Source organism: Malaya genurostris, chromosome 1 (assembly GCF_030247185.1).
Source record: "Malaya genurostris strain Urasoe2022 chromosome 1, Malgen_1.1, whole genome shotgun sequence".
Taxonomy (NCBI): Eukaryota; Metazoa; Arthropoda; class Insecta; order Diptera; family Culicidae; genus Malaya; species Malaya genurostris.
In genome coordinates this window covers 115245321-115272135 of record NC_080570.1, presented here as the reverse complement: position 1 = coordinate 115272135, position 26815 = coordinate 115245321, and the positions used below count along the sequence as shown (strand labels likewise).

Below are 26815 nucleotides of genomic sequence, written 5' to 3'. Positions count from 1 at the left end.
GCTTGTGATATTCTTGATCGTAACAAGTTCATAGATTTGTATGATCAAAATAAAACTATCATATTCGACAAGTTAAAAGAATATGATTGTGATATTAAGTTGGAACAGATCGTCGAAGAATATCTTCGTGTTGCAGAAGAAAATGAAAGTGATGATCAACAAAAATCCAACGATAAACACAATGAGTACGTACGGGCCATAACTATGGAGCCCAACGATGATGATATAGAACAGTTGCCTACTGGTGCTCTGTCAGCTGTCATCAAAAAACGTACCAATGTCATGAGCAAACAGGATTATTGTGCTATGGTCAGGGCCACAAATGTAGATCAAAGAAAATTGATTTTACATTTGATTGATATTTTGCATGCGTTCGACGGTATGAACACGCCTTTGCAGATATTCTTCACTGGCCCCGCAGGATGTGGTAAAACGTTTACTCTGAAAATATTGATGGAGACTTATAATCGTTTTAGTCAAGCACACAATTTACTTAAAAACGCATATGTCGCCTGTGCATCAACAGGGAAAGCAGCGGTAGCTATTGGAGGCACTACAGTTCATTCTGCTTTTCGAATTTCAATGGCACGTAGAAGTAGTTCAAAACTTGGGTTCGAAGCACTTCAACTGTATCGCAATGCTTTTGCAGGCGTTAAAGCGATTATTATCGACGAAGTAAGCATGATTGGCGCAGATATGCTTAATATTATTCACACTCGGTTGCAAGACATCACTGGGAACTATGATGATCCTTTTGGCGGAATTCATATAATATTCTGTGGTGATCTTCGCCAACTGCCACCTGTGAACGCACGGCCAGTTTTCAAGCCATGTAAAAACTCTATTCTTGGACCTGTACTCTGGCAATCACTTAATTTCTTCCCATTAGTTCAAGTTATGCGACAAGCTGACATTGAATTTTCTTCCATACTTACTAAAATAGGTAATGGTATGCCACTTACTGATTCTGAAAATGAGCGTATTGAAAGCCGCTTTCGAACAGCTGAGTGGTGTAAACAAAATGTTCCGAATGCTATACGTCTCTTCCATCGCAATATGGATGTTGAAAGATATAATACGGAAGCATTGCGTGAACGAGAGGGCTATGATTTTATTGTCAACGATGTTTTCACAGGTTATCGAAATGCGGAACAACTAGCTAGTGCTAGATTAAAGATGCATAAGATGAGCGTAGTGGAAACAGGCGGTCTACCTTATCTATTACGGTTGACGCTTGGAATGCCCTATATGATCTCAACTAACATTGATGTCGAAGATGGGCTAGTTAACGGGGCCATAGGAGAGCTTAAATTTATCGAACATGATGATGATAATCCCGAAGAGCGCATTATTCGATTATGGCTAAAATTTGAGAGTAATATTATCGGTGCCAGCTTAAAGGTCAAATCTAGACCTTTAGTGTATTCTAACCCAGGTCAACTGCAATTTGATTGGGTACCTATATTAAAACGATCAGCCAATATTAAGCTTGGTAGCATCAACTGTAAAAGAATTCAATTTCCGATAGTTAGTGCATGTGCACTCACGGTCCATAAATCGCAGGGAGGTACATTTTCTGAAATTGTACTTGACTACGATAAATCTTTGGAACAACAACTAGTATATGTTGGATTGTCACGGGTGACAACAATGGATGGGCTTTACTTAACTAACCAAAAGAACTTCTTCAAATTTTGGCACTCAAAGGGTAGTGATTCGCCCAGAATGACGGAACTGAGAACAGAGTTAAACCGACTATCCAGTCATAAACTATCCACAATCAGTGACGCACTGTTGGATTTTATCGCTATGACAAATCAAGGTTTAAGCTTAATCAGTTTCAATGTTCAAAGCTTAAATGCTCATGCTTCAGATATTTTCACTGACAATATACTAACCAAAGTTGATATTTTAGCATTTAGTGAAACTTGGTTGGACAATTGTTCTGCAGTGAGTATAACAGGCTATAATTGCATCGCCGAATATAAACGTTCTAATTGTAGAGCTGGTGGTGTTGCAATTTACCTAAAGGACACTGCGTCTTTGATTGCTACTGTTCATAAACTCGAACAACTTAGTGAGCAATATGATGAAAATTTGTTGTTGGCTGACAATTTCGGCGACATATGTGCAATCGATATTATGCTAAATGGTATAAAAACACTGTTAGCTGTTCTATATATTTCGCCAGATACAACTTACAAAGAGAAGCAATTTTTCATCACGCGTAATTTATTTTTATATTCTCGTAAAATTACACCGATGATCGTTGTGGGGGATTTCAATATAGATGCCTCAAAACAAGATAATATTAAATTCATTGATTTCATGAGCAAGTATATGAAGCTGGATATGGAATCTGATCCTTCACAAGCTACTACGATTGGAGGCACATGTATCGATCTTGTTTTTGCTAGGAACATCAATGTAGAAAGCCGTAGATATATTTCATACTTTTCATATCACAGGCCTATTGTATCATTGATCAATCCAGCAACTTGAAGTTTCCTTTACTGAAAGATTGTAATCGATTGTGAACGCTATACCTACACAAACCATATCAGTATCGCACCCACGGACAACAGCCTGGTCAGCCTGGAAACAGATGAAGGAAGTCAGCGGTATCCATCGAAAGTCAACGGTATCCATCGGAATTCGAACTCAACTCGTCACTCTCCATCACGAACGCTTTCATAAAAGGTTCTTTTCAGAGCCACCATTATTTTATTATAAAGAACTATACTGCTTATTTCATAATATTTAATTGCGTTTCAGAATGATTAATGTAACTAATCTGTAATCTAGTCTAGGCGCATCGTTTAAAATTCTAGTAATGAAAGAGGGGGAAGTTGCACAATTCAAACAATCGATCAACTACCAATTCGAATTCGGAAGTATAAATAAAGCGTGTCATATTCGTATTCACGACATCCAGTTATGTCTCTGACATTACACACCCGTACTTTTGCATGTAAAATCCTAAATGCGCTCCACAATTCCGGTATTCTGATTTGGGAAAGATTGTTTTTTGGTTTTTGCTTCTGATGACAAATATTCTCAGCCCAGCCAGCCGTTTGTGGTACGTGAACAACACACCACACATTTGACTCGTTGTGTTAGAAAGGACTTCGGTTTGTTTGATTCTAATTTTTCACTGTCGAAATTTTTAAACATCCTCTCTCTTGGAATTGACCTGTCCTGATGTTCAGGTTTAATATTTGCAAGATGAACCAAATTCAAATGGCAAAACAAGTTCATTACAAAAAATAGTAACCAAAATGCTTTCAGAACAACCGACACGCCCGGGCGTTGGCGACGTTGGCCAGCATTATTCGTTGGCAGTGCCATCGTGTTCCAGATTTCGGAAGGCATGTTCGGAAATATTATGCTCACGTAACATATCTGTTAGTCAAATTGTTTAAAAATTGTATTTTCCAAATGCAGAACACGGAAAAATTGAAAAGCTTAGTCACCGGTTCGTACTGCGTTTTGGTCGTTTGATCGATTTGCGCCAGACAGCAGGTTCAAGTTTGACCGATTCAATCTCGTGCGCGTCGCAACCGTCATCGAACGGGTTGTGTTAGTTGTCAAGAGAAAATATTTCTCTTCCCAATGAACCATGTTTCGTTGGAGTCCGCATTGTTTAAATGATACTGTTTTACTATTTTTGACAATTCGAAATAAGCATGTACCGTTTGTCCGATATTGAATGCATATTTCGCTATCATCACTGCCCGTCCGGCTGTTCGCGAATGGTGGAGCAGAAAGTTCAAACATCGTAGCAAACATAAAACCACTCTTTGGCGATACTTCCGCTGCTGTCGATTCATTGTTTACAATTTAAAAACAATAGTCCAGAAAAATTACCTACACCTACCTAGCACCGAATGGTAACCGTCATGTGCGTATTCCCTAACAGGGCCGACGGATTCGGTGCCCGAACGTATCGCACGATTCTACTGCATTCACACACTCGTTTGTATTCGCTTAGTCGTTCGCTCGTTCTACCTGCTTTAGAAAAGTGCACATTAGAAAAAATGGCTGAAACCGCTGTTGACGTATCGGCCGCAGCTCCGGTTGCTGCTTCACCGGCCAAGGCACCGAAGAAAGCCAAAGCCGCCAAGGGAGAAGCCAAAAAACCGAAGAAGCCATCGACACATCCACCAGTCAATGACATGGTAGTGGCTGCCATCAAGACGCTGAAGGAACGCAACGGATCTTCGCTGCAGGCCATCAAGAAGTACATCGCCGCCAACTACAAGTGCGACGTCGCCAAGCTGGCCCCGTTCATCAAGAAGGCCCTGAAATCTGGCGTCGAGAAGGGAAAGCTCACCCAGACCAAGGGTTCCGGTGCATCCGGCTCGTTCAAAATCAAAGCCGGTGCCAAGCAACCGGCTGGCGAGAAGAAGCCGAAGAAGGCTGCTGCCAAAAAACCGAAGAAGGCTGCCGGAGAGAAGAAAAAGGTTGCCAAGAAACCCGCTGGCGAGAAGAAACCGAAGGCCAAAAAGCCTGCAGGTGAGAAAAAGCCGAAAGCCGCCGCTGCAAAGAAGGCTAAGGCAGCACCAGCCAAGGCCGCCAAGAAGGCTGCTGCACCGAAGCAGAAGGCCACCAAGCCATCGAAAGCCGCTGCCAACAAGCCCAAGACCCCGAAGCCAAAGAAGGCCGCGCCAGCCAAAAAAGCTGCCCCGAAGAAGGTGGCTGCCAAGAAGTAAATTGACCCATCGTCAGTCAGTCATCATCATCATGTCGAATTCTACCGTTCTTATTTCGACGGTGTTCAACAAAACAGTCCTTTTCAGGACTACCAAAAAATCCATGCAAAGAATTAATCGATATTTCCTACTTCGCTCGCTTTTGGGTAGTCCGCTTCAACAAAACTGCACAGTAAGAAAAAAAAAAAAAAGTATGCTTTTATCCATCACAGCAGCACTACTTTCTGAGCGTGTGCTTCACCGACACGCTATAGTGGATAAATTGGTGCGCAGCCATAGAGCCGACCCCGCTGCTACGCGCATGCTTCTCTTGTAGTACAATCAAATATGTTCGTTCGCTCAGTCGGTAAGCAGCGACGAAAGGATCGGTAGGTGATCAAATGAAAATGCGGACGGATTATGCACGATGATTGATGAAGTCCGTTCGTAAAAATCTAGCTTGCGAAAATTCATCAATAAAAATGGTTGATGTTTTTGTTCCCAATTATATTTGTATTTTAAAACTATCCCAGTTTTCCTTTTCTTGGAAAATGAATGCCGTTATAGTTTCCATTTAGTGTAGAGCCAGTTCGGACACGGTATCGCTCTGTACGCGGTTTTTCGTATAATCATATTTAATTTAGTAGCTTGACTCTCCAGACGATTGTCGTTTTCATTCAACCAACCTTGCTTGATCGGTAAAAAAAAAATAAATCTATTCTCCAGCGCAATCGACCACCGACCATCGACTTTTCACTTGTAATGTGGGAAATTATCCTAGAAGCTATGGAAAAAAAAACAAGTCTTATGGCGCTTGCATGAGTAAATATGATTGATCGATAGTAAAATAGTAAATTTCTATAAGTTCTTTATCAGAAAATTGTGGTCGTCCTGAAAAGGACGTTTTTTCGATTGGTTTCAGTGCGAATCAAGTGCAATTTAGGCCTTCTTTTCGGTTTTCTTCGGGAGCAACACTGCCTGGATGTTTGGCAGTACACCGCCCTGTGCGATGGTAACTCCGGAGAGCAGTTTGTTCAACTCCTCGTCGTTACGGATGGCCAGCTGCAGATGACGAGGGATGATTCTCGTTTTCTTGTTGTCACGGGCAGCGTTACCGGCCAATTCCAGCACTTCGGCGGCCAGGTATTCCATCACTGCCGCCAGATAGACCGGTGCACCGGCACCGACACGTTCGGCGTAGTTTCCTTTCCGAAGCAGACGGTGGATTCTGCCTACTGGGAACTGCAGACCAGCACGGTTCGAGCGGGACTTTGCCTTTCCCTTAACTTTTCCTCCTTTGCCACGGCCAGACATTTTCTTTTATGTGTTTTGTTTTCGTAAAAAATCCACGAAACGATGCTAACAGCTAGGATGCTAACTCGGTAATACTGGCTGCCGCAGTACTAACCCTCTGTTTTATACCATCTCGCTGTTTCTCGTTCTGCGAATAGGCAGAGCATAAAGCGCAAAAGAGGATCAAATTTTGACAAAGGGGCTGTCCCTACTGCGTTGCCTGTAGCAGGTATAAAACGGGGTTTCTTGGGCGAGCTAGCGTCATTTACGTGAAAACAGCTACTCTGAACGCACGTCAACGTTAGAACGATGGCACCGAAAACTAGTGGAAAGGCGGCCAAAAAATCCGGCAAGGCCCAGAAGAACATCGCCAAGGGTGATAAGAAGAAGAAGAAGATCCGCAGGAAGGAAAGCTACGCTATCTACATCTACAAAGTGTTGAAGCAGGTCCACCCTGATACCGGAGTATCCTCGAAGGCGATGAGCATCATGAACAGTTTCGTCAATGACATCTTCGAACGCATTGCATCCGAGGCATCGCGTTTGGCTCATTACAACAAACGTTCGACGATTACCTCTCGCGAAATCCAGACTGCCGTTCGTCTGCTTTTGCCAGGAGAGTTGGCCAAGCACGCCGTTTCTGAGGGAACCAAAGCCGTCACCAAGTACACCAGCTCCAAGTAAACTGAGAACAACACCGACCCCGTGTATGCGAGAACTAACAAACGGCCCTTTTAAGGGCCACAAACAAATCTACACAAAGTGTTAAATTCGAATTCTCGTGTGTTGTTTTGCTTGCTTCTTCTTTACTCGTTTCGATTGTGATGGTGGTGGCCGTTTGTGAAAGAAAGTGCAATAGAGGGAAGGTGCTGGGCAATTGGTTTGAGTGAGTTTAGTTGTTTTGAACAATCTCATCCAATTTGTGCATTACATTATGCTGGAACTGAATTCCTTGAAACCAGCCACACACCGTTGCGGAAGCGAGAGAGAGCGAATTGTTTTAGGCACTACTTTTGTACAGGGATGACCAAAGATTTCCCGCCTTTTCCGAAGAACGGCGAAAGAAGACATTGATAAAACAAAAAAAAGTACGGGTGTGTAATGTCAGAGACATAACTGGATGTCGTGAATACGAATATGACACGCTTTATTTATACTTCCGAATTCGAATTGGTAGTTGATCGATTGTTTGAATTGTGCAACTTCCCCCTCTTTCATTACTAGAATTTTAAACGATGCGCCTAGACTAGATTACAGATTAGTTACATTAATCATTCTGAAACGCAATTAAATATTATGAAATAAGCAGTATAGTTCTTTATAATAAAATAATGGTGGCTCTGAAAAGAACCTTTTATGAAAGCGTTCGTGATGGAGAGTGACGAGTTGAGTTCGAATTCCGATGGATACCGTTGACTTTCGATGGATACCGCTGACTTCCTTCATCTGTTTCCAGGCTGACCAGGCTGTTGTCCGTGGGTGCGATACTGATATGGTTTGTGTAGGTATAGCGTTCACAATCGATTACAATCTTTCAGTAAAGGAAACTTCAAGTTGCTGGATTGATCAATGATACAATAGGCCTGTGATATGAAAAGTATGAAATATATCTACGGCTTTCTACATTGATGTTCCTAGCAAAAACAAGATCGATACATGTGCCTCCAATCGTAGTAGCTTGTGAAGGATCAGATTCCATATCCAGCTTCATATACTTGCTCATGAAATCAATGAATTTAATATTATCTTGTTTTGAGGCATCTATATTGAAATCCCCCACAACGATCATCGGTGTAATTTTACGAGAATATAAAAATAAATTACGCGTGATGAAAAATTGCTTCTCTTTGTAAGTTGTATCTGGCGAAATATATAGAACAGCTAACAGTGTTTTTATACCATTTAGCATAATATCGATTGCACATATGTCGCCGAAATTGTCAGCCAACAACAAATTTTCATCATATTGCTCACTAAGTTGTTCGAGTTTATGAACAGTAGCAATCAAAGACGCAGTGTCCTTTAGGTAAATTGCAACACCACCAGCTCTACAATTAGAACGTTTATATTCGGCGATGCAATTATAGCCTGTTATACTCACTGCAGAACAATTGTCCAACCAAGTTTCACTAAATGCTAAAATATCAACTTTGGTTAGTATATTGTCAGTGAAAATATCTGAAGCATGAGCATTTAAGCTTTGAACATTGAAACTGATTAAGCTTAAACCTTGATTTGTCATAGCGATAAAATCCAACAGTGCGTCACTGATTGTGGATAGTTTATGACTGGATAGTCGGTTTAACTCTGTTCTCAGTTCCGTCATTCTGGGCGAATCACTACCCTTTGAGTGCCAAAATTTGAAGAAGTTCTTTTGGTTAGTTAAGTAAAGCCCATCCATTGTTGTCACCCGTGACAATCCAACATATACTAGTTGTTGTTCCAAAGATTTATCGTAGTCAAGTACAATTTCAGAAAATGTACCTCCCTGCGATTTATGGACCGTGAGTGCACATGCACTAACTATCGGAAATTGAATTCTTTTACAGTTGATGCTACCAAGCTTAATATTGGCTGATCGTTTTAATATAGGTACCCAATCAAATTGCAGTTGACCTGGGTTAGAATACACTAAAGGTCTAGATTTGACCTTTAAGCTGGCACCGATAATATTACTCTCAAATTTTAGCCATAATCGAATAATGCGCTCTTCGGGATTATCATCATCATGTTCGATAAATTTAAGCTCTCCTATGGCCCCGTTAACTAGCCCATCTTCGACATCAATGTTAGTTGAGATCATATAGGGCATTCCAAGCGTCAACCGTAATAGATAAGGTAGACCGCCTGTTTCCACTACGCTCATCTTATGCATCTTTAATCTAGCACTAGCTAGTTGTTCCGCATTTCGATAACCTGTGAAAACATCGTTGACAATAAAATCATAGCCCTCTCGTTCACGCAATGCTTCCGTATTATATCTTTCAACATCCATATTGCGATGGAAGAGACGTATAGCATTCGGAACATTTTGTTTACACCACTCAGCTGTTCGAAAGCGGCTTTCAATACGCTCATTTTCAGAATCAGTAAGTGGCATACCATTACCTATTTTAGTAAGTATGGAAGAAAATTCAATGTCAGCTTGTCGCATAACTTGAACTAATGGGAAGAAATTAAGTGATTGCCAGAGTACAGGTCCAAGAATAGAGTTTTTACATGGCTTGAAAACTGGCCGTGCGTTCACAGGTGGCAGTTGGCGAAGATCACCACAGAATATTATATGAATTCCGCCAAAAGGATCATCATAGTTCCCAGTGATGTCTTGCAACCGAGTGTGAATAATATTAAGCATATCTGCGCCAATCATGCTTACTTCGTCGATAATAATCGCTTTAACGCCTGCAAAAGCATTGCGATACAGTTGAAGTGCTTCGAACCCAAGTTTTGAACTACTTCTACGTGCCATTGAAATTCGAAAAGCAGAATGAACTGTAGTGCCTCCAATAGCTACCGCTGCTTTCCCTGTTGATGCACAGGCGACATATGCGTTTTTAAGTAAATTGTGTGCTTGACTAAAACGATTATAAGTCTCCATCAATATTTTCAGAGTAAACGTTTTACCACATCCTGCGGGGCCAGTGAAGAATATCTGCAAAGGCGTGTTCATACCGTCGAACGCATGCAAAATATCAATCAAATGTAAAATCAATTTTCTTTGATCTACATTTGTGGCCCTGACCATAGCACAATAATCCTGTTTGCTCATGACATTGGTACGTTTTTTGATGACAGCTGACAGAGCACCAGTAGGCAACTGTTCTATATCATCATCGTTGGGCTCCATAGTTATGGCCCGTACGTACTCATTGTGTTTATCGTTGGATTTTTGTTGATCATCACTTTCATTTTCTTCTGCAACACGAAGATATTCTTCGACGATCTGTTCCAACTTAATATCACAATCATATTCTTTTAACTTGTCGAATATGATAGTTTTATTTTGATCATACAAATCTATGAACTTGTTACGATCAAGAATATCACAAGCTTCATTTCGAAATGGTAGAAACAGAAGAACCATTTCACGCTTGTAATCGTTTAATTCAGACATTTTATATTTCAACCATCGCACTATGCGAGGTGCATTTCGCTTCTTATACGAATTCGTGTTACTGTTATCCTTCGTGTAACACGCTACGAAGTCAGCTAAACAAATGTCATCGAGATCTGCACGCTTTTCATATTTTTGTACTATGTTCAGCGTCCAAACATCGGTAGAATCATCATCAATTCCTTCCTCGTCCATTTGTTTAGTATGCTTTCTAGACTTTATACGTTCATGTGGCCACATGGTGGGTATAAATTGTACTTTCCGGCTGGCTTCTGACATTGGTTGACGTAGTAAGTACCAAGCAGCTTCTTGGGCACACATTTCTACTGAATTTAGCATTTTAATACTAACTTTTTTCAGTAATGAAGCATAATCTTGATCAGGGTATTCTTCTTGTAACTTAACTAATTCGAGATGTAAGTTACTAATACCTCTGTTCGTTTTATTAACATATTCAACAACATACGCAGCACATGAATATTCATCTAGAATAAATTGAAGATCCATGTTTGACAGTAATTTGTTTGCAACCCATTTATTATACGGGTTGGTCCAAAGTTCTTCCATGGAACGTTTCAAAAGAATTATAGGTCTTGGTGTGGAGGCACGAATTACATCCAAGTAGTCATCGTATGAACAATTACAATCGCAAAGGTATTCATCTAATGTCGCATAAATTTTTATATTCAAATTTTCGCGCATTTCTTCACCTTTTTTCATCAACCGATTACGACGGGAGTCATTCGATGGCATTGGCAAAATAATTCTTGTTTGATCCATGGGCCAATATGGGATATTAAACCGACATCGCTTTTCGTTCCGTTTGTAACAGGTAAATGTATGCTTATGTACCTGATTACTGTTAGAATTGATGGAACAAAGTCTATTAATAAGTTCAATTGTAGCGGGCATGTCCTCTGAAATTGTTTCTTTAGGATCATTGTTTAACCACAGCAAAATGTGTGCATGTGGACTGCCACGATGCTGAAACTCTATTCTTTTGAAATAATCGACCACATAATATTCACCAAAGGGACTAAATCTTGACGAAGATAATATGTTGAGCAAGGTATCCACGAGTTTATTGAAATAAATGCAACAAGTGACTGGATCCTCACTAACGAGTGTAGCTCGCTGCAAAGCAGTCAGTTGATCTACTGGGTTTGCTAAATTAGCGATATGTTCATCAGAAAGTCTATGTAAAATTTTTAACAATTCGGGCCATCGAGTTTCATTGGCACTCAAAGTCATGAATATTGTTGGTCTTCCAAGTTGTCTAATCATAGCGAAAACATCATGCTTACGTTGTTGCCAATATTGAACTGAATTTGGGATAGATTTGAGAAACGATAAATTACGCTCAATGCAAGTCTCCAAGAACTCTCGGTTCTTTAACATTTCGCGAGTTATATTCGCAGTTCCCATACACTTAAAAGTGCTGTGCAAACCTTCTGAAACACGAAGTCGCATTATTTTTGCTGCCATATACAACAGGTGTTTCGGTTTGGCACCTCGCCTATCCTGGCGCCTGAGCTCACTTGTAGCCATCATAAATGGTGTAACATGAACATCAGTTCTATAAGTGCGTGGATGCCCGAAATAAATATCTGGAAATGAGAGTTCTTCCGCAAATTCGTCATATATTATTGACAGAGGAATTCTATTCTGAGCGGGCGCAATTTCCAAACACTGGTCTTCATTCCAAAGGAGCGTTTGTTGTTGTCCAATTAAAAGCTCAAAATCACTCTCAGAATCAATACATTCCGGCTCGTTGTCAGGATCAAGTAATGTTGACGATGAGTGGTCAAACTGGTTTAGTTGATCTTGATTGATGACTATATTATAACGACGGTATAATGGAGTATCAACAAGGTACATAAGCCACTTTTTCACAGTAGCTTTTTTAACGAATCCATTCAAATAGGATGATTTGTGAATCGAATGCTTCTTAATGCTAACATTGAATGAATAATCATCATCAATGTTTCTAGGAAGCACGCGAACCATCTCAGAAACATCTACTGGTACATTAATAATTTGTCCCATAATTGAATGACTACCTGCAGCATGACGCAAACGGCGAATCTGCATAAAAGGTATTCTTGGTGAGATGAGTCTCTCACTTATGGGATCAAGTGGAGGTAGACCTAGCGGACGATTGGGATATACAAAACCATTCGTTTTTGCTAGCTTAGGTACAACCCCACGTCTCAAACTGCTTCGGCATGTTTGACATGCTCTAAAGTTATTTGTGGATTCAAAAGAAGCTAATGTAATAAGCAAATTTTCCTCTTCTCTGTTAATCGTTTTCAAATCATTTTGAAACCATAATCGATCGCAAACGCTACACACTACACCAAACTCATTATCAGTAAACCGCTTTTTGAACTCGCGATCAGCCCTTTCATAAACACACATCATATCTATGAAGAAATAAAAAACCATTCATACATTTCATTCTCGGCAGCTGGTAATGGAATGCAAAACTATATATTCTAAGCGTAAAACAATTCATTTTTAATATACTAATATAGGCTGGGTACAACAAATTTCTGAAGTAATTTCAATGAAAACTTTCAAGTACGAAGATTTCATTAAGAGACAATTGCAATGGTCCGTTTTGAAATGTGTACTTCCGTTGTGCAATTATAATTTTGATAATAAAATAATAATAATAATAATAATAATAATAATAATATAATAATAATAATAATAATAAATAATAATAATAATAATAATAATAATAATAATAATAATATAATAATAATAATAATAATAAATAATAATAATAATAATTATAATAATAATAATAATCATACTAATCGTAATGAACAAATTACTAAATGACATTAAAAGTTTTGAAGTAATAAAATCAATCATATGAAATATCGATTATTCAGCGCGCATTAAGGTTAATCAACAGGATGTAAGATTATTGGAAAATATCAAGAACCGTTATTCTGCTATCCGTAATATTATCACTAGAACTTCGAACGAATATTATTGATATTTCTAAAAACGCTGTCGAAATCCAGGGTAGCTTGGATCCGATCGGAAAATCAATACGTCACTATTCAGAATAAGTGATAATAACATACCTGATCGGATTCCATTCGAGTGCTCATCTTGTACTCCACTCGGTTGCGAACTCAACGAACCACCTCCATCACTCGGCTCTGCTACTGTCTGCTCAACGCGTCTCAACAGCCGACTCGGCTCTCCTTCTGCGAGTTCTGTTGAAGCCTCCTGCTTCTTCCGCTTGCGGTAGCAAGCTTTGTATTTCGCCTGGAGATGCCTCGATCGCGCCATAATCGATACGTTGACAACGACAGCCAAATTCGAAATGAATGGCTTCTGAGTCGGTGCTATGCATTTTATATAGCAAATCAGAAGGAAGTTCTACAAACTGCAACCAATTTAAAAATGGGTTGTATAGAGTACAGAAAAGTAAAATTTCGCATAATTCTTTGGGAGTATTATTATGGTTCTAAAAAGAACCGATTTGAAGAATTCTGAAATTAGGAACTGGATCTGAGTTCAAGAATTAAATTCAGAAAAGGTCTGCTTTCATTGCCGACTGCTCCACCTGACGGCTGAAGTCCTAATGAGTGCTTGACCTAAGCGTTTGAGGTTTGGCACCTCGCAAAAGGTCTGCTCTCATTATCGATGACCGCTGCTCCCAACGATTGAAGTCCAAATGAAAGCACGACCTAAGCGTTTGAGGTTTTATACCACGCAAAAGGTCTGCTTTCATTGACGACTGCTCCACCTGACGACTGAAGTCCAAATGAGAGCATGACCTGAGCGTTTGAGGTTTGGCACCACGCAAAAGGCCTGCTCTCATTATCGATGACCGCTGCTCCCGACGATTGAAGTCCAAATGAAAGCACGACCTAAGCGTTTGAGGCTTTATACCACGCAAAAGGTCTGCTTTCATTGCCGACTGCTCCACCTGACGGCTGAAGTCCAAATGAGAGCACGACCTGAGCGTTTGAGGTTTGGCACCACGCAAAAGGTCTGCTCTCCGAAGCTGCTGGTCCCACGACGTCTGCTTGCATCCAACGCACAAGAAGAAATGACCGAATTTCGACCACGTTTCCTCTTTTATACGCAGTCAGTTGAAGATATGTGCCTGACTACCTCAAAATCGTCGTCCTTGCGCGAAAAAGCCAAGCAAAAATAAAAAGTTTTCCGCGTTGTTTTCAAAGTTTGAGAAAACTTAATATTTGAGTTGTTTGTGGTTATCTCACACTGTTCAAAATATTATCCTAAATTCCTGATCATATTTTTGATGAAATGGTGAAAGAATTATGTTGCTGCCTTTAATACAAGTCGAGATATTCACGATTAAGTTCTGCCCATTCTTCCATATGGCTAATTTTGAAAAGGCACCCCATAGTAAAGTAAGTCGTATTCACGACAAAATCCACGAAACGATGCTAACAGCTAGGATGCTAACTCGGTAATACTGGCTGCCGCAGTACTAACCCTCTGTTTTATACCATCTCGCTGTTTCTCGTTCTGCGAATAGGCAGAGCATAAAGCGCAAAAGAGGATCAAATTTTGACAAAGGGGCTGTCCCTACTGCGTTGCCTGTAGCAGGTATAAAACGGGGTTTCTTGGGCGAGCTAGCGTCATTTACGTGAAAACAGCTACTCTGAACGCACGTCAACGTTAGAACGATGGCACCGAAAACTAGTGGAAAGGCGGCCAAAAAATCCGGCAAGGCCCAGAAGAACATCGCCAAGGGTGATAAGAAGAAGAAGAAGATCCGCAGGAAGGAAAGCTACGCTATCTACATCTACAAAGTGTTGAAGCAGGTCCACCCTGATACCGGAGTATCCTCGAAGGCGATGAGCATCATGAACAGTTTCGTCAATGACATCTTCGAACGCATTGCATCCGAGGCATCGCGTTTGGCTCATTACAACAAACGTTCGACGATTACCTCTCGCGAAATCCAGACTGCCGTTCGTCTGCTTTTGCCAGGAGAGTTGGCCAAGCACGCCGTTTCTGAGGGAACCAAAGCCGTCACCAAGTACACCAGCTCCAAGTAAACTGAGAACAACACCGACCCCGTGTATGCGAGAACTAACAAACGGCCCTTTTAAGGGCCACAAACAAATCTACACAAAGTGTTAAATTCGAATTCTCGTGTGTTGTTTTGCTTGCTTCTTCTTTACTCGTTTCGATTGTGATGGTGGTGGCCGTTTGTGAAAGAAAGTGCAATAGAGGGAAGGTGCTGGGCAATTGGTTTGAGTGAGTTTAGTTGTTTTGAACAATCTCATCCAATTTGTGCATTACATTATGCTGGAACTGAATTCCTTGAAACCAGCCACACACCGTTGCGGAAGCGAGAGAGAGCGAATTGTTTTAGGCACTACTTTTGTACAGGGATGACCAAAGATTTCCCGCCTTTTCCGAAGAACGGCGAAAGAAGACATTGATAAAACAAAAAACTTATCACATTCTCAGAGGGTAAATTTTGAAAAGGCGTTCCATAGTAAAGTATTCTTCTATGATGCTTTGATGGTAAGACTTCATCACGAAGACGACAAGCAAATGTAAATTTCTTTCGAACATGCACTTTTTCATTTGATTGCGCGCGTGCGTGTGTGTTTGTTTTCGTGAAAATCGCAGGTTTTCGAGAAGAATAAATCTCCTGTGCCAAAATAACGAAAATGTCGAAAAATCGGACATCATCTCTAGCAACCGAAGTTTACTGTTTGCTTGTTAGGAACAATTAGATTTGTACCTGCAGGACAGAAAACATTAGTTTGTTCGATTTTGCGAGTGGTGATTTATATTTTAATAGCGATTTGAGTTAGCATTCATCATTTATCACTCATCCATCGATTATCAATGAAAGGAGATGAATTCGGAGACAAAGAACGAAAAAGATTTTCCGCTTTCCAAAAACATACACCAATACATATGTATATCAACGTCATACTGGTTTACTTCAATGTATGGGTATTGGTTTTTCCCTCAGTCATAATAAAGTTCATTCTTATGTTCTCTAACTTGCTTTTCTCTCTCTCTCGCTCTCCCAACGCACCTCTGTTTGCGATAAGTTGGAACATGTTGTTCATGGCAGTCTACACACACACACACACACACACACACACACACACACACACACACACACACACACACACACACACACACACAATTTGCGCAATAGTGCAACTGAGGTATGCGATTCACAAAATTGCTTGCTACTGAAAATTGCGGAAAAGAAAACACAAGACAAATTTTTTCAATTTTGTAGGCACAAGCGTTTTGAAACACGTACAATAACGGGAAGGTATCATATAAAGATTGGTTTTTACTTTTGTCGTTAAGTTTTTTTTTTCATGTACGTATTGTTTACCTCTCGGATGGTGGTAGGTAGAAACGAACAACCGTTTATACGACGCAAAGTCAAACCGATTTCCCATATCCCATCCATGAGCATGAGCAGAGGGAGAAAAAATACCGGTTAACCTGGACTACTTTTCACTTGAGAGTTTGAGAGATTTTTCACCATTTCAACCATTTTTCGTTCAGTTGCCATTTGTCATTGTTGCTAAGCTAACCTAACCATCCGAACAGCGAGAGTTCCGTTCACTGCGTTAGGATTGAGTAAGCCGCGTTCATCGTTTGATCATGTCAACGAAACTCAACAATCGATGCTAAATAAGCAACTTGCTATTGAGTAATCTTTCAGTAATTTCTTACATGGACCGTCGGAAAACAATTCGGAGTTCCTGTTTTCCAAGTAGATAGTCTTTCCAATAGGATATTCTAATGAGCAGCAGTTTTTATTTTTCCTGCTAGAATCGCACACCAATACACACTTACCAACCACTAAACTGCGGTTCGGTCTAGACAATTGGTGTACACTGTTGCCATAGTTGTTCGTCGGTTATTTTCATTCTCTCTTTCACGCCTCTCGCATTCTCGTAGTAGCCAATATTACTCTCCTTATTGTTTACGTTCGTGTCGCTATCGTATTTGTGGCATTCGTATTCGTTCGAAAATATATGTTAGTCGAATGGTCGAAACATCATCGGATTGATGAGAATATGTTCAAACAATCAAAATTATTCGCCAATCCAACAAAACTTTCATTGGCGAGAGTGTACTGTTTAATGAACTCTTCTCTCAATGTTTCAATATTCAGTTGCAATACTTAAAGCTCTAAACGTTTTCTCGAAAAATACCGACACAAGTTACCAAGCTAATTGGATTGGTGGTACTGACGATGCTTTTGGTTGTCAATAATAAACAATGCCACGTGTAGGGGCCGCTAATGTAATGTAAATGAATATACAGACACACACACACACACACACACACACGCACGCGCGCGTTTATGCGACCTTGCCCTCCGGTTCTGAGACCGATGGCTGAACTTAGGTACAGCTTGATTTTCGTTTCCTCATATACACATTACATTACCATTTGTTTTTGGCCTGTGTGTGTGGCAGTGTTTATTCACCATCATGGTGGTAGCTACGATATCTTCTTCTTCTTCTTCTTTTTTTCTAGTCGGTCGTCACCATTCATGAGATGATGCCGACCGATGACACAGATACATGCGCTATATTGGATCGGTGTGTCGTCACGGATACGAACGAAAATTATTCTCTTATTTCTCGTGCGACACTTTCTCTAAGATTATATGATCAAGTTTGGATGTTTTAATGGCTGCATTTTCCGGTAAATCGATGGGAAAGATTTTCGCCATTGAACTCACATCGATCATTCTAAAATTCCGATTCGTCTGGTATGACCGATTTTGTCTTCTGTTTTCCAAACACTGAAAAAGCGGACATCATTTTCGCATCAGGTAGATACACCGATTCAGGGTAAAATTCCGAAAACGAAAATGAACAAAGGTCGCTATACTTGATTTGCGCATTATACTTTCCAGGCGTATCACAACTTTAGCAATCTTTAATTCAAAGCAATCTTAAATATTTCTTTATCACAGTGAGGTGGTCGTCCTGAAAAGGACGGGTTCTGTAAGGGGGGTAACACCAATATGTTCCGGAAATCGCAATTTAGGCCTTTTTCTCGGTTTTCTTCGGGAGCAGCACTGCCTGGATGTTTGGCAGTACACCGCCCTGTGCGATGGTAACTCCGGAGAGCAGTTTGTTCAACTCCTCGTCGTTACGGATGGCCAGCTGCAGATGGCGAGGGATGATTCTCGTTTTCTTGTTGTCACGGGCAGCGTTACCGGCCAATTCCAGCACTTCGGCGGCCAGGTATTCCATCACTGCCGCCAGATAGACCGGTGCACCGGCACCGACACGTTCGGCGTAGTTTCCCTTCCGGAGCAGACGGTGGATTCTGCCTACTGGGAACTGCAGACCAGCACGGTTTGAGCGGGACTTTGCCTTTCCCTTAACTTTTCCTCCTTTACCACGGCCAGACATTTTGTGTGTGCGTGTTTCTGCGTAAAAAATCCACGAGATGCTGTTAACGACTAGACAGCCAATTCAGCAATACTGGCTGCCGCCGTACTAACCCTCTGTTTTATATCGTCTCACTGTTTCCCGTTCTGCGAACAGGAAAAGGAATTCTAACAAAGGGGCAGTCCATGCGCCGCTCTCAATAGCAGGTATAAAACGAGCTGTCATATGGCAAATAGCGTCATTTAAGTTAAAGCAGTTACTCTGAACGTACGAGAACCGTCAAGCACGATGGCACCGAAAACCAGTGGAAAGGCAGCCAAAAAATCCGGCAAGGCCCAGAAAAACATCGCCAAGGGAGATAAGAAAAAGAAGAAGATCCGCAGGAAGGAAAGCTACGCTATCTACATCTACAAAGTGTTGAAACAGGTCCACCCTGATACCGGAGTATCCTCGAAGGCGATGAGCATCATGAACAGTTTCGTCAATGACATCTTCGAACGCATTGCATCCGAGGCATCGCGTTTGGCCCATTACAACAAACGTTCGACGATTACCTCTCGCGAAATCCAGACCGCCGTTCGTCTGCTTTTGCCAGGAGAGTTGGCCAAGCACGCCGTTTCGGAAGGAACCAAAGCCGTCACCAAGTACACTAGCTCCAAGTAAACTGAGTGAGAACAACCAAACCCCCCCGATCGTGTGTGTGCATACGAATCGCCAAGCATAATCGGCCCTTTTAAGGGCCACAAACAAATCTACACAAAGTGTTAAGTTCGCATATTTCCCTCATTCAATCACCAAACACATTTTGTTCGTTGATGATTTTACTTTCATCAGCCAACAAACACCTAACGAGAAAAACAGAACAAATTATGAACAACACAGGTACAATTGTTCTCGCGTTTCGGAGTATTCATCCATGCCATATGGACAATATATTGTTCGGAGCAAAAATATGTTGGTTTCGAAATAAAGAAAAGTATCGATTACTTTTCGGACCAATCGACAGACTTGGTCGACCAACCAAATAATAAATTGCTACACATACACATGCATGCTACTGTAAACCAACCAATGACATATCAACAGCAATCGTTTTTCTATCCTAGGCGGCTTTGAGCAAATGCTGCATGTTGTATAGTCGAAATTCGAAGCCAACAGCATTGACAGTTGACCAGAACAGTTGAATGGGAATGAATGATTTCGAAAAGATAGTTCATGTTAAACAACATAACTAATTTCTTTTCTCAAATGTTACGTTTTTCAGCGGCGCGTTAAGTAGTACTCAAGTGTCAACAGCAGTTTGAAACTCACAACCGACCAGAAATAATAATGTCGTGTTTGCTTGATGCGAAACCGAAAACCAGTTTCCACCCTAACGACTGCTGGTTAAATTGTTTGTTTGAAAACCTAGTTGTTGGACTGAAAAATCTAGTCAGTTTCGAACCCGGTTGAATTCACACTACTCACTACTCTATTGCACACTTCTTACTATTCTCATATCATCACCACCACCACCACCATCATCATCATCATCATCATCATGATTATAGATTATAATGAATACCAGCAAATGCTAACTAATTCTTTGCGAAACATATTGGTGGCCCTGAAAAGGGCCTTTTATCCTTCCGTATTATGTTATGTGTGTTCTCGTTACGACGTTTAACCTCCGAAACCATACAGAGTGCGACCCTGTCGCTTCAGAGCATACACGACATCCATGGCGGTGACGGTCTTGCGCTTGGCGTGTTCAGTGTAGGTTACTGCATCTCGGATCACATTTTCCAGGAACACCTTCAGCACTCCACGAGTTTCCTCATAGATCAGACCGGAGATACGCTTGACACCACCACGACGAGCCAGACGACGGATAGCGGGCTTGGTAATTCCCTGGATGTTATCACGAAGCACTTTACGATGACGCTTGGCGCCTCCTTTTCCGAGTCCCTTTCCTCCTTTGCCGCGACCAGTCATTTTTCTCTGCTAGCTGCTTGTTCTTGCAAGTAAGACAGTACAAGTGAAACTAATGCCACTTCGCAGACCGGTGCTTTTTTTTATACCTACCGAGAGGGTCCGTTTCGTGCTTTGCTTTGTGCTGATTGGCTGCTTCAGAGCGGTCGGGCAGGTATAAAACAGCCAGCCAGGTCCGTTTTGAGCTCATTCTGTGTTTTGTTTTCAACTAGAGGCGTGCAAAACAGCTCATTTTGGTGAACAGCTCCGAACCGATCAGCTCACCAAAGTGAATCGATTCGATGTATCAGCTCATCAGCTCTTTTAGTTTGAACTTAAAGTTCATTTTGTGCGCCGTTTTTCTTATGCACCGGTTTTCTTTCATATGCATGATAGAAATTGAATCATTGATTTGCAATGATGCAATGAATGCAATGCGAATTAGTTTATCTTTAATTGATGTCGACTAAATTGAATCTCTTAAAGAGCCGAAGATCCGATCAGCTCGTAGCGTGTTCCCTTCGTCATAATGCAGTGAACTGGGTAGCAAATGAGTGAGCTGATGAGCTGCGGTTCTTTTGAAAAGAGCTGTGAGCTGTCAGCTCACTTCAATGATTCGATTCACTGGAACAGCTCAGGAGCGAATTGCCCATCTCTATTTTCAACGCGTACAGTACGGTGTAGAGAGAAAGGATAAGCAAAAGAAAGAAATAATGGCTCGTACCAAGCAGACCGCTCGTAAATCGACCGGAGGAAAGGCTCCTCGTAAGCAACTGGCGACAAAGGCTGCTCGCAAAAGTGCTCCTGCTACTGGCGGAGTGAAGAAACCCCATCGTTATCGGCCAGGAACAGTAGCCCTTCGGGAGATCCGTCGTTACCAGAAATCGACTGAGCTGTTGATTCGCAAGCTGCCGTTCCAGCGTTTAGTGCGTGAAATTGCCCAAGATTTCAAGACCGACCTTCGCTTCCAGAGTTCCGCCGTCATGGCACTGCAGGAGGCCAGCGAAGCCTATCTAGTCGGTTTGTTCGAGGACACCAATCTATGCGCGATCCACGCCAAGCGTGTTACCATCATGCCAAAGGACATCCAGCTGGCTCGTCGGATCCGTGGCGAACGTGCTTAAACAGGCTATCGGCTTTCGTTTGATCTCACAACATATACCCCAAAGGCCCTTTTCAGGGCCACCCAATCAATTACCAACGAGTTTACGAATTCGAATATTTTCCCTTAAACAATCACATACTCAGACACACACACACAAGTTGCGCGCGCACAGAAAATGACATCCGATCCGTTGCACAATTCATGCCCCATATGGAAAGTCAGTAATCTATAGGTGTTTGAAATGTTTTCCTTATTTTTTGGTCTTTCATTTTTGTTTCTGCTAAAGTAGCAGTTGAGAGGAGAATAGACGACCTGCTGACAGACAAGCAGCACAGACAATACACATTGCTTCCCTGTTACATAGTTCAGCAAAATTTGTAACCCAGCTTGCAACACATCGTGCACTCGCCGTGTCATGCCATGTGACTGACTGCCTGACAATTCTGACGGGATTCGGCCACCAGTTACTAGTATTACTCTGCTACTGCTACTCTCAATACACTATACTATACAATATTGGTTCAAAATCATGAAAATACCAATTTGTTTCGTTCCAAGACTACCCCGACAGACGCTTGCTTGCCGTTGACATAGTCAACGTCCCATCCCCAGACGACTGGTGGGGATGTTTCTGGCGAAAGAAATACACAGCAATTGCCAATCTTTGAATAGTAGGCTAATGTTCGGTTGGGTTCGGTGCTTTCTTCCGGTACGTGACAATTTTCGGCCAATATCTATCAAATATAAGCAACACTCAAATTCGGTATCAAATCAAATCACTGCTCGAGTTCTTTGTTGCCAATCGATTGAGACTGAGAGACTGACTATGTCTGGCACGCACGCTAGACAGATGGAGGTGTCGAAGGATTATTATTATTATTTAATGGTAATACTTGCACCGTATATTTTGCATGTAAAATCCTAAATGCGCTCCACAATTCCGGTATTCTGATTTGGGAAAGATTGTTTTTTGGTTTTTGCTTCTGATGACAAATATTCTCAGCCCAGCCAGCCGTTTGTGGTACGTGAACAACACACCACACATTTGACTCGTTGTGTTAGAAAGGACTTCGGTTTGTTTGATTCTAATTTTTCACTGTCGAAATTTTTAAACATCCTCTCTCTTGGAATTGACCTGTCCTGATGTTCAGGTTTAATATTTGCAAGATGAACCAAATTCAAATGGCAAAACAAGTTCATTACAAAAAATAGTAACCAAAATGCTTTCAGAACAACCGACACGCCCGGGCGTTGGCGACGTTGGCCAGCATTATTCGTTGGCAGTGCCATCGTGTTCCAGATTTCGGAAGGCATGTTCGGAAATATTATGCTCACGTAACATATCTGTTAGTCAAATTGTTTAAAAATTGTATTTTCCAAATGCAGAACACGGAAAAATTGAAAAGCTTAGTCACCGGTTCGTACTGCGTTTTGGTCGTTTGATCGATTTGCGCCAGACAGCAGGTTCAAGTTTGACCGATTCAATCTCGTGCGCGTCGCAACCGTCATCGAACGGGTTGTGTTAGTTGTCAAGAGAAAATATTTCTCTTCCCAATGAACCATGTTTCGTTGGAGTCCGCATTGTTTAAATGGTACTGTTTTACTATTTTTGACAATTCGAAATAAGCATGTACCGTTTGTCCGATATTGAATGCATATTTCGCTATCATCACTGCCCGTCCGGCTGTTCGCGAATGGTGGAGCAGAAAGTTCAAACATCGTAGCAAACATAAAACCACTCTTTGGCGATACTTCCGCTGCTGTCGATTCATTGTTTACAATTTAAAAACAATAGTCCAGAAAAATTACCTACACCTACCTAGCACCGAATGGTAACCGTCATGTGCGTATTCCCTAACAGGGCCGACGGATTCGGTGCCCGAACGTATCGCACGATTCTACTGCATTCACACACTCGTTTGTATTCGCTTAGTCGTTCGCTCGTTCTACCTGCTTTAGAAAAGTGCACATTAGAAAAAATGGCTGAAACCGCTGTTGACGTATCGGCCGCAGCTCCGGTTGCTGCTTCACCGGCCAAGGCACCGAAGAAAGCCAAAGCCGCCAAGGGAGAAGCCAAAAAACCGAAGAAGCCATCGACACATCCACCAGTCAATGACATGGTAGTGGCTGCCATCAAGACGCTGAAGGAACGCAACGGATCTTCGCTGCAGGCCATCAAGAAGTACATCGCCGCCAACTACAAGTGCGACGTCGCCAAGCTGGCCCCGTTCATCAAGAAGGCCCTGAAATCTGGCGTCGAGAAGGGAAAGCTCACCCAGACCAAGGGTTCCGGTGCATCCGGCTCGTTCAAAATCAAAGCCGGTGCCAAGCAACCGGCTGGCGAGAAGAAGCCGAAGAAGGCTGCTGCCAAAAAACCGAAGAAGGCTGCCGGAGAGAAGAAAAAGGTTGCCAAGAAACCCGCTGGCGAGAAGAAACCGAAGGCCAAAAAGCCTGCAGGTGAGAAAAAGCCGAAAGCCGCCGCTGCAAAGAAGGCTAAGGCAGCACCAGCCAAGGCCGCCAAGAAGGCTGCTGCACCGAAGCAGAAGGCCACCAAGCCATCGAAAGCCGCTGCCAACAAGCCCAAGACCCCGAAGCCAAAGAAGGCCGCGCCAGCCAAAAAAGCTGCCCCGAAGAAGGTGGCTGCCAAGAAGTAAATTGACCCATCGTCAGTCAGTCATCATCATCATGTCGAATTCTACCGTTCTTATTTCGACGGTGTTCAACAAAACAGTCCTTTTCAGGACTACCAAAAAATCCATGCAAAGAATTAATCGATATTTCCTACTTCGCTCGCTTTTGGGTAGTCCGCTTCAACAAAACTGCACAGTAAGAAAAAAAAAAAAAGTATGCTTTTATCCATCACAGCAGCACTACTTTCTGAGCGTGTGCTTCACCGACACGCTATAGTGGATAAATTGGTGCGCAGCCATAGAGCCGACCCCGCTGCTACGCGCATGCTTCTCTTGTAGTACAATCAAATATGTTCGTTCGCTCAGTCGGTAAGCAGCGACGAAAGGATCGGTAGGTGATCAAATGAAAATGCGGACGGATTATGCACGATGATTGATGAAGTCCGTTCGTAAAAATCTAGCTTGCGAAAATTCATCAATAAAAATGGTTGATGTTTTTGTTCCCAATTATATTTGTATTTTAAAACTATCCCAGTTTTCCTTTTCTTGGAAAATGAATGCCGTTATAGTTTCCATTTAGTGTAGAGCCAGTTCGGACACGGTATCGCTCTGTACGCGGTTTTTCGTATAATCATATTTAATTTAGTAGCTTGACTCTCCAGACGATTGTCGTTTTCATTCAACCAACCTTGCTTGATCGGTAAAAAAAAAAATAAATCTATTCTCCAGCGCAATCGACCACCGACCATCGACTTTTCACTTGTAATGTGGGAAATTATCCTAGAAGCTATGGAAAAAAAAACAAGTCTTATGGCGCTTGCATGAGTAAATATGATTGATCGATAGTAAAATAGTAAATTTCTATAAGTTCTTTATCAGAAAATTGTGGTCGTCCTGAAAAGGACGTTTTTTCGATTGGTTTCAGTGCGAATCAAGTGCAATTTAGGCCTTCTTTTCGGTTTTCTTCGGGAGCAACACTGCCTGGATGTTTGGCAGTACACCGCCCTGTGCGATGGTAACTCCGGAGAGCAGTTTGTTCAACTCCTCGTCGTTACGGATGGCCAGCTGCAGATGACGAGGGATGATTCTCGTTTTCTTGTTGTCACGGGCAGCGTTACCGGCCAATTCCAGCACTTCGGCGGCCAGGTATTCCATCACTGCCGCCAGATAGACCGGTGCACCGGCACCGACACGTTCGGCGTAGTTTCCTTTCCGAAGCAGACGGTGGATTCTGCCTACTGGGAACTGCAGACCAGCACGGTTTAAGCGGGACTTTGCCTTTCCCTTGACTTTTCCTCCTTTACCACGGCCAGACATTTTGTGTGTGCGTGTTTCTGCGTGGACTTATCAAGTTCTCAGATATTGTGGACTGGATTTTCAAAAATTTCAACATATCTGACCCTCTTAAAAGCATTTTAATTGCATTCATGCCTACAGTGAAAACATATTTGAAGCAGATGACTGCAAATTGGCCCCTCTTTTCAGCGATCGTATCCTTCGATGGCTAAGTCACCCACTGAGGTTAAGGATTCAAACACTGTTTTACAGTGGAATTGTAGAAGTATCATTCCGAAAATAGATTCTTTCAAAATTCTAGCGAATAATCTGAAATGTGACGCATTTGCATTGTGCGAAACTTGGCTAACTTCTGATGTACCCCTAAACTTCCACGATTTTAGCATTATACGTCTGGATCGTGATGATCCCTATGGAGGAGTACTTTTGGGGATCAAAAAGTGCTATTCTTTCTATTGAATTACCCTCCCCTCGATACCAGGCATTGAAGTTGTCGCATGTCAAATAACAATAAAAGGCAAGGACCTTTGCATTGCTTCAATCTATATTCCTCCAAGAGCCTCGATTGGGCATCGGCGGTTCAGCGATATCATGGAACTCCTTCCCGCACCGACGTTAGTTTTAGGAGACTTTAACTCACACGGTATGGGTTGGGGTTGTCTTCACGATGATAACAGATCAGCTATGATTTATGATATTTGCGACAACTTCAATATGACACTCTTGAATACGGGAGAAATGACACGAATTCCTGCACCACCAGCAAGACCAAGTGCGCTAGATCTATCCCTTTGCTCGACATCGCTACGGTTGGACTGCACGTGGAAGGTAATCCCTGATCCCCACGGTAGCGATCATCTGCCTATCGTAATTTCAATCGCCAGCGGATTAAGACCATCGGAAACAATCAATGTTTTGTATGACCTCACACGAAATATTGATTGGAAAGACTACGTAAATTCGATATCTGAGAAACTCAAAACAACACAAGAACTTCCTCCGGAGGAAGAGTACACGTTTATGGCTGGCTTGATTCTCGATACTGCGATTCAAGCTCAGACGAAACGTGTACCCGGCGCGAAAACTAACATCCGTCCTCCCAATCCATGGTGGGATAAAGAGTGCTCATCACTAAACGCGGATAGAGCCTCCGCGTTCAAACAGTTTAGAGCCAATGGAACACCTGAATATTATCGTAATTACGCAACGTTAGACACGCAAATGAAAAACTTAATTAAAGCAAAAAAACGCGGTTACTGGCGCCGGTTTATTGACGTATTAGAAAAAGAAACATCTATGAGCACTCTTTGGAACACAGCCCGACGAATGCGCAA

At 41.9% G+C, this 26815-nt stretch overlaps 10 protein-coding genes across 10 annotated transcripts; 6 read left to right on the top strand and 4 right to left on the bottom strand.

Annotated features, from left to right (window-relative positions):
* The first annotated feature begins 4037 nt into the window (after positions 1-4037).
* LOC131425464 (histone H1B-like) lies at positions 4038-4922 on the top strand. Its single transcript, XM_058587409.1, has one exon. The coding sequence runs from the start codon at positions 4038-4040 to the stop codon at positions 4710-4712; it is 675 nt and encodes a 224-aa protein (XP_058443392.1). The 3' UTR covers positions 4713-4922.
* Positions 4923-5630: 708 nt separating this feature from the next.
* Positions 5631-6005, bottom strand: LOC131425466 (histone H2A). Its single transcript, XM_058587410.1, has one exon. The coding sequence runs from the start codon at positions 6003-6005 to the stop codon at positions 5631-5633; it is 375 nt and encodes a 124-aa protein (XP_058443393.1).
* Positions 6006-6293: 288 nt separating this feature from the next.
* LOC131440460 (histone H2B-like) lies at positions 6294-6668 on the top strand. The gene has a single exon (XM_058611752.1). It carries the CDS (start codon positions 6294-6296, stop codon positions 6666-6668), a length of 375 nt encoding a protein of 124 aa, XP_058467735.1.
* Positions 6669-14780: 8112 nt separating this feature from the next.
* On the top strand, positions 14781-15155 carry LOC131440452 (histone H2B-like). Its single transcript, XM_058611741.1, has one exon. The coding sequence runs from the start codon at positions 14781-14783 to the stop codon at positions 15153-15155; it is 375 nt and encodes a 124-aa protein (XP_058467724.1).
* A 2991-nt stretch (positions 15156-18146) lies between these two features.
* On the bottom strand, positions 18147-18521 carry LOC131440444 (histone H2A). The gene has a single exon (XM_058611729.1). The coding sequence runs from the start codon at positions 18519-18521 to the stop codon at positions 18147-18149; it is 375 nt and encodes a 124-aa protein (XP_058467712.1).
* Positions 18522-18788: 267 nt separating this feature from the next.
* On the top strand, positions 18789-19163 carry LOC131440438 (histone H2B-like). The gene has a single exon (XM_058611715.1). It carries the CDS (start codon positions 18789-18791, stop codon positions 19161-19163), a length of 375 nt encoding a protein of 124 aa, XP_058467698.1.
* A 999-nt stretch (positions 19164-20162) lies between these two features.
* Positions 20163-20474, bottom strand: LOC131425463 (histone H4). The gene has a single exon (XM_058587408.1). It carries the CDS (start codon positions 20472-20474, stop codon positions 20163-20165), a length of 312 nt encoding a protein of 103 aa, XP_058443391.1.
* A 671-nt stretch (positions 20475-21145) lies between these two features.
* Positions 21146-21574, top strand: LOC131425462 (histone H3). The gene has a single exon (XM_058587407.1). The coding sequence runs from the start codon at positions 21164-21166 to the stop codon at positions 21572-21574; it is 411 nt and encodes a 136-aa protein (XP_058443390.1). The 5' UTR covers positions 21146-21163.
* A 1960-nt stretch (positions 21575-23534) lies between these two features.
* On the top strand, positions 23535-24242 carry LOC131440429 (histone H1B-like). Its single transcript, XM_058611703.1, has one exon. It carries the CDS (start codon positions 23535-23537, stop codon positions 24207-24209), a length of 675 nt encoding a protein of 224 aa, XP_058467686.1. The 3' UTR covers positions 24210-24242.
* Positions 24243-25127: 885 nt separating this feature from the next.
* LOC131440420 (histone H2A-like) lies at positions 25128-25436 on the bottom strand (the record flags this gene model as incomplete). The annotated part of the gene is made up of 1 exon (XM_058611692.1): positions 25128-25436. A coding segment is annotated over one exon (309 nt), but the record flags the coding sequence as incomplete, so codon positions are not given.
* Positions 25437-26815: the final 1379 nt, after the last annotated feature.

What these genes read in the sequence shown, in the direction of transcription:
- LOC131425463 (XM_058587408.1), bottom strand. Translation starts at nt 20,474, where the DNA reads ATGACTGGTCGCGGCAAAGGAGGAAAGGGACTCGGAAAAGGAGGCGCC.
- LOC131440444 (XM_058611729.1), bottom strand. Translation starts at nt 18,521, where the DNA reads ATGTCTGGCCGTGGTAAAGGAGGAAAAGTTAAGGGAAAGGCAAAGTCC.
- LOC131425466 (XM_058587410.1), bottom strand. Translation starts at nt 6,005, where the DNA reads ATGTCTGGCCGTGGCAAAGGAGGAAAAGTTAAGGGAAAGGCAAAGTCC.
- LOC131440438 (XM_058611715.1), top strand. Translation starts at nt 18,789, where the DNA reads ATGGCACCGAAAACCAGTGGAAAGGCAGCCAAAAAATCCGGCAAGGCC.
- LOC131440429 (XM_058611703.1), top strand. Translation starts at nt 23,535, where the DNA reads ATGGCTGAAACCGCTGTTGACGTATCGGCCGCAGCTCCGGTTGCTGCT.
- LOC131440452 (XM_058611741.1), top strand. Translation starts at nt 14,781, where the DNA reads ATGGCACCGAAAACTAGTGGAAAGGCGGCCAAAAAATCCGGCAAGGCC.
- LOC131425464 (XM_058587409.1), top strand. Translation starts at nt 4,038, where the DNA reads ATGGCTGAAACCGCTGTTGACGTATCGGCCGCAGCTCCGGTTGCTGCT.
- LOC131425462 (XM_058587407.1), top strand. Translation starts at nt 21,164, where the DNA reads ATGGCTCGTACCAAGCAGACCGCTCGTAAATCGACCGGAGGAAAGGCT.
- LOC131440460 (XM_058611752.1), top strand. Translation starts at nt 6,294, where the DNA reads ATGGCACCGAAAACTAGTGGAAAGGCGGCCAAAAAATCCGGCAAGGCC.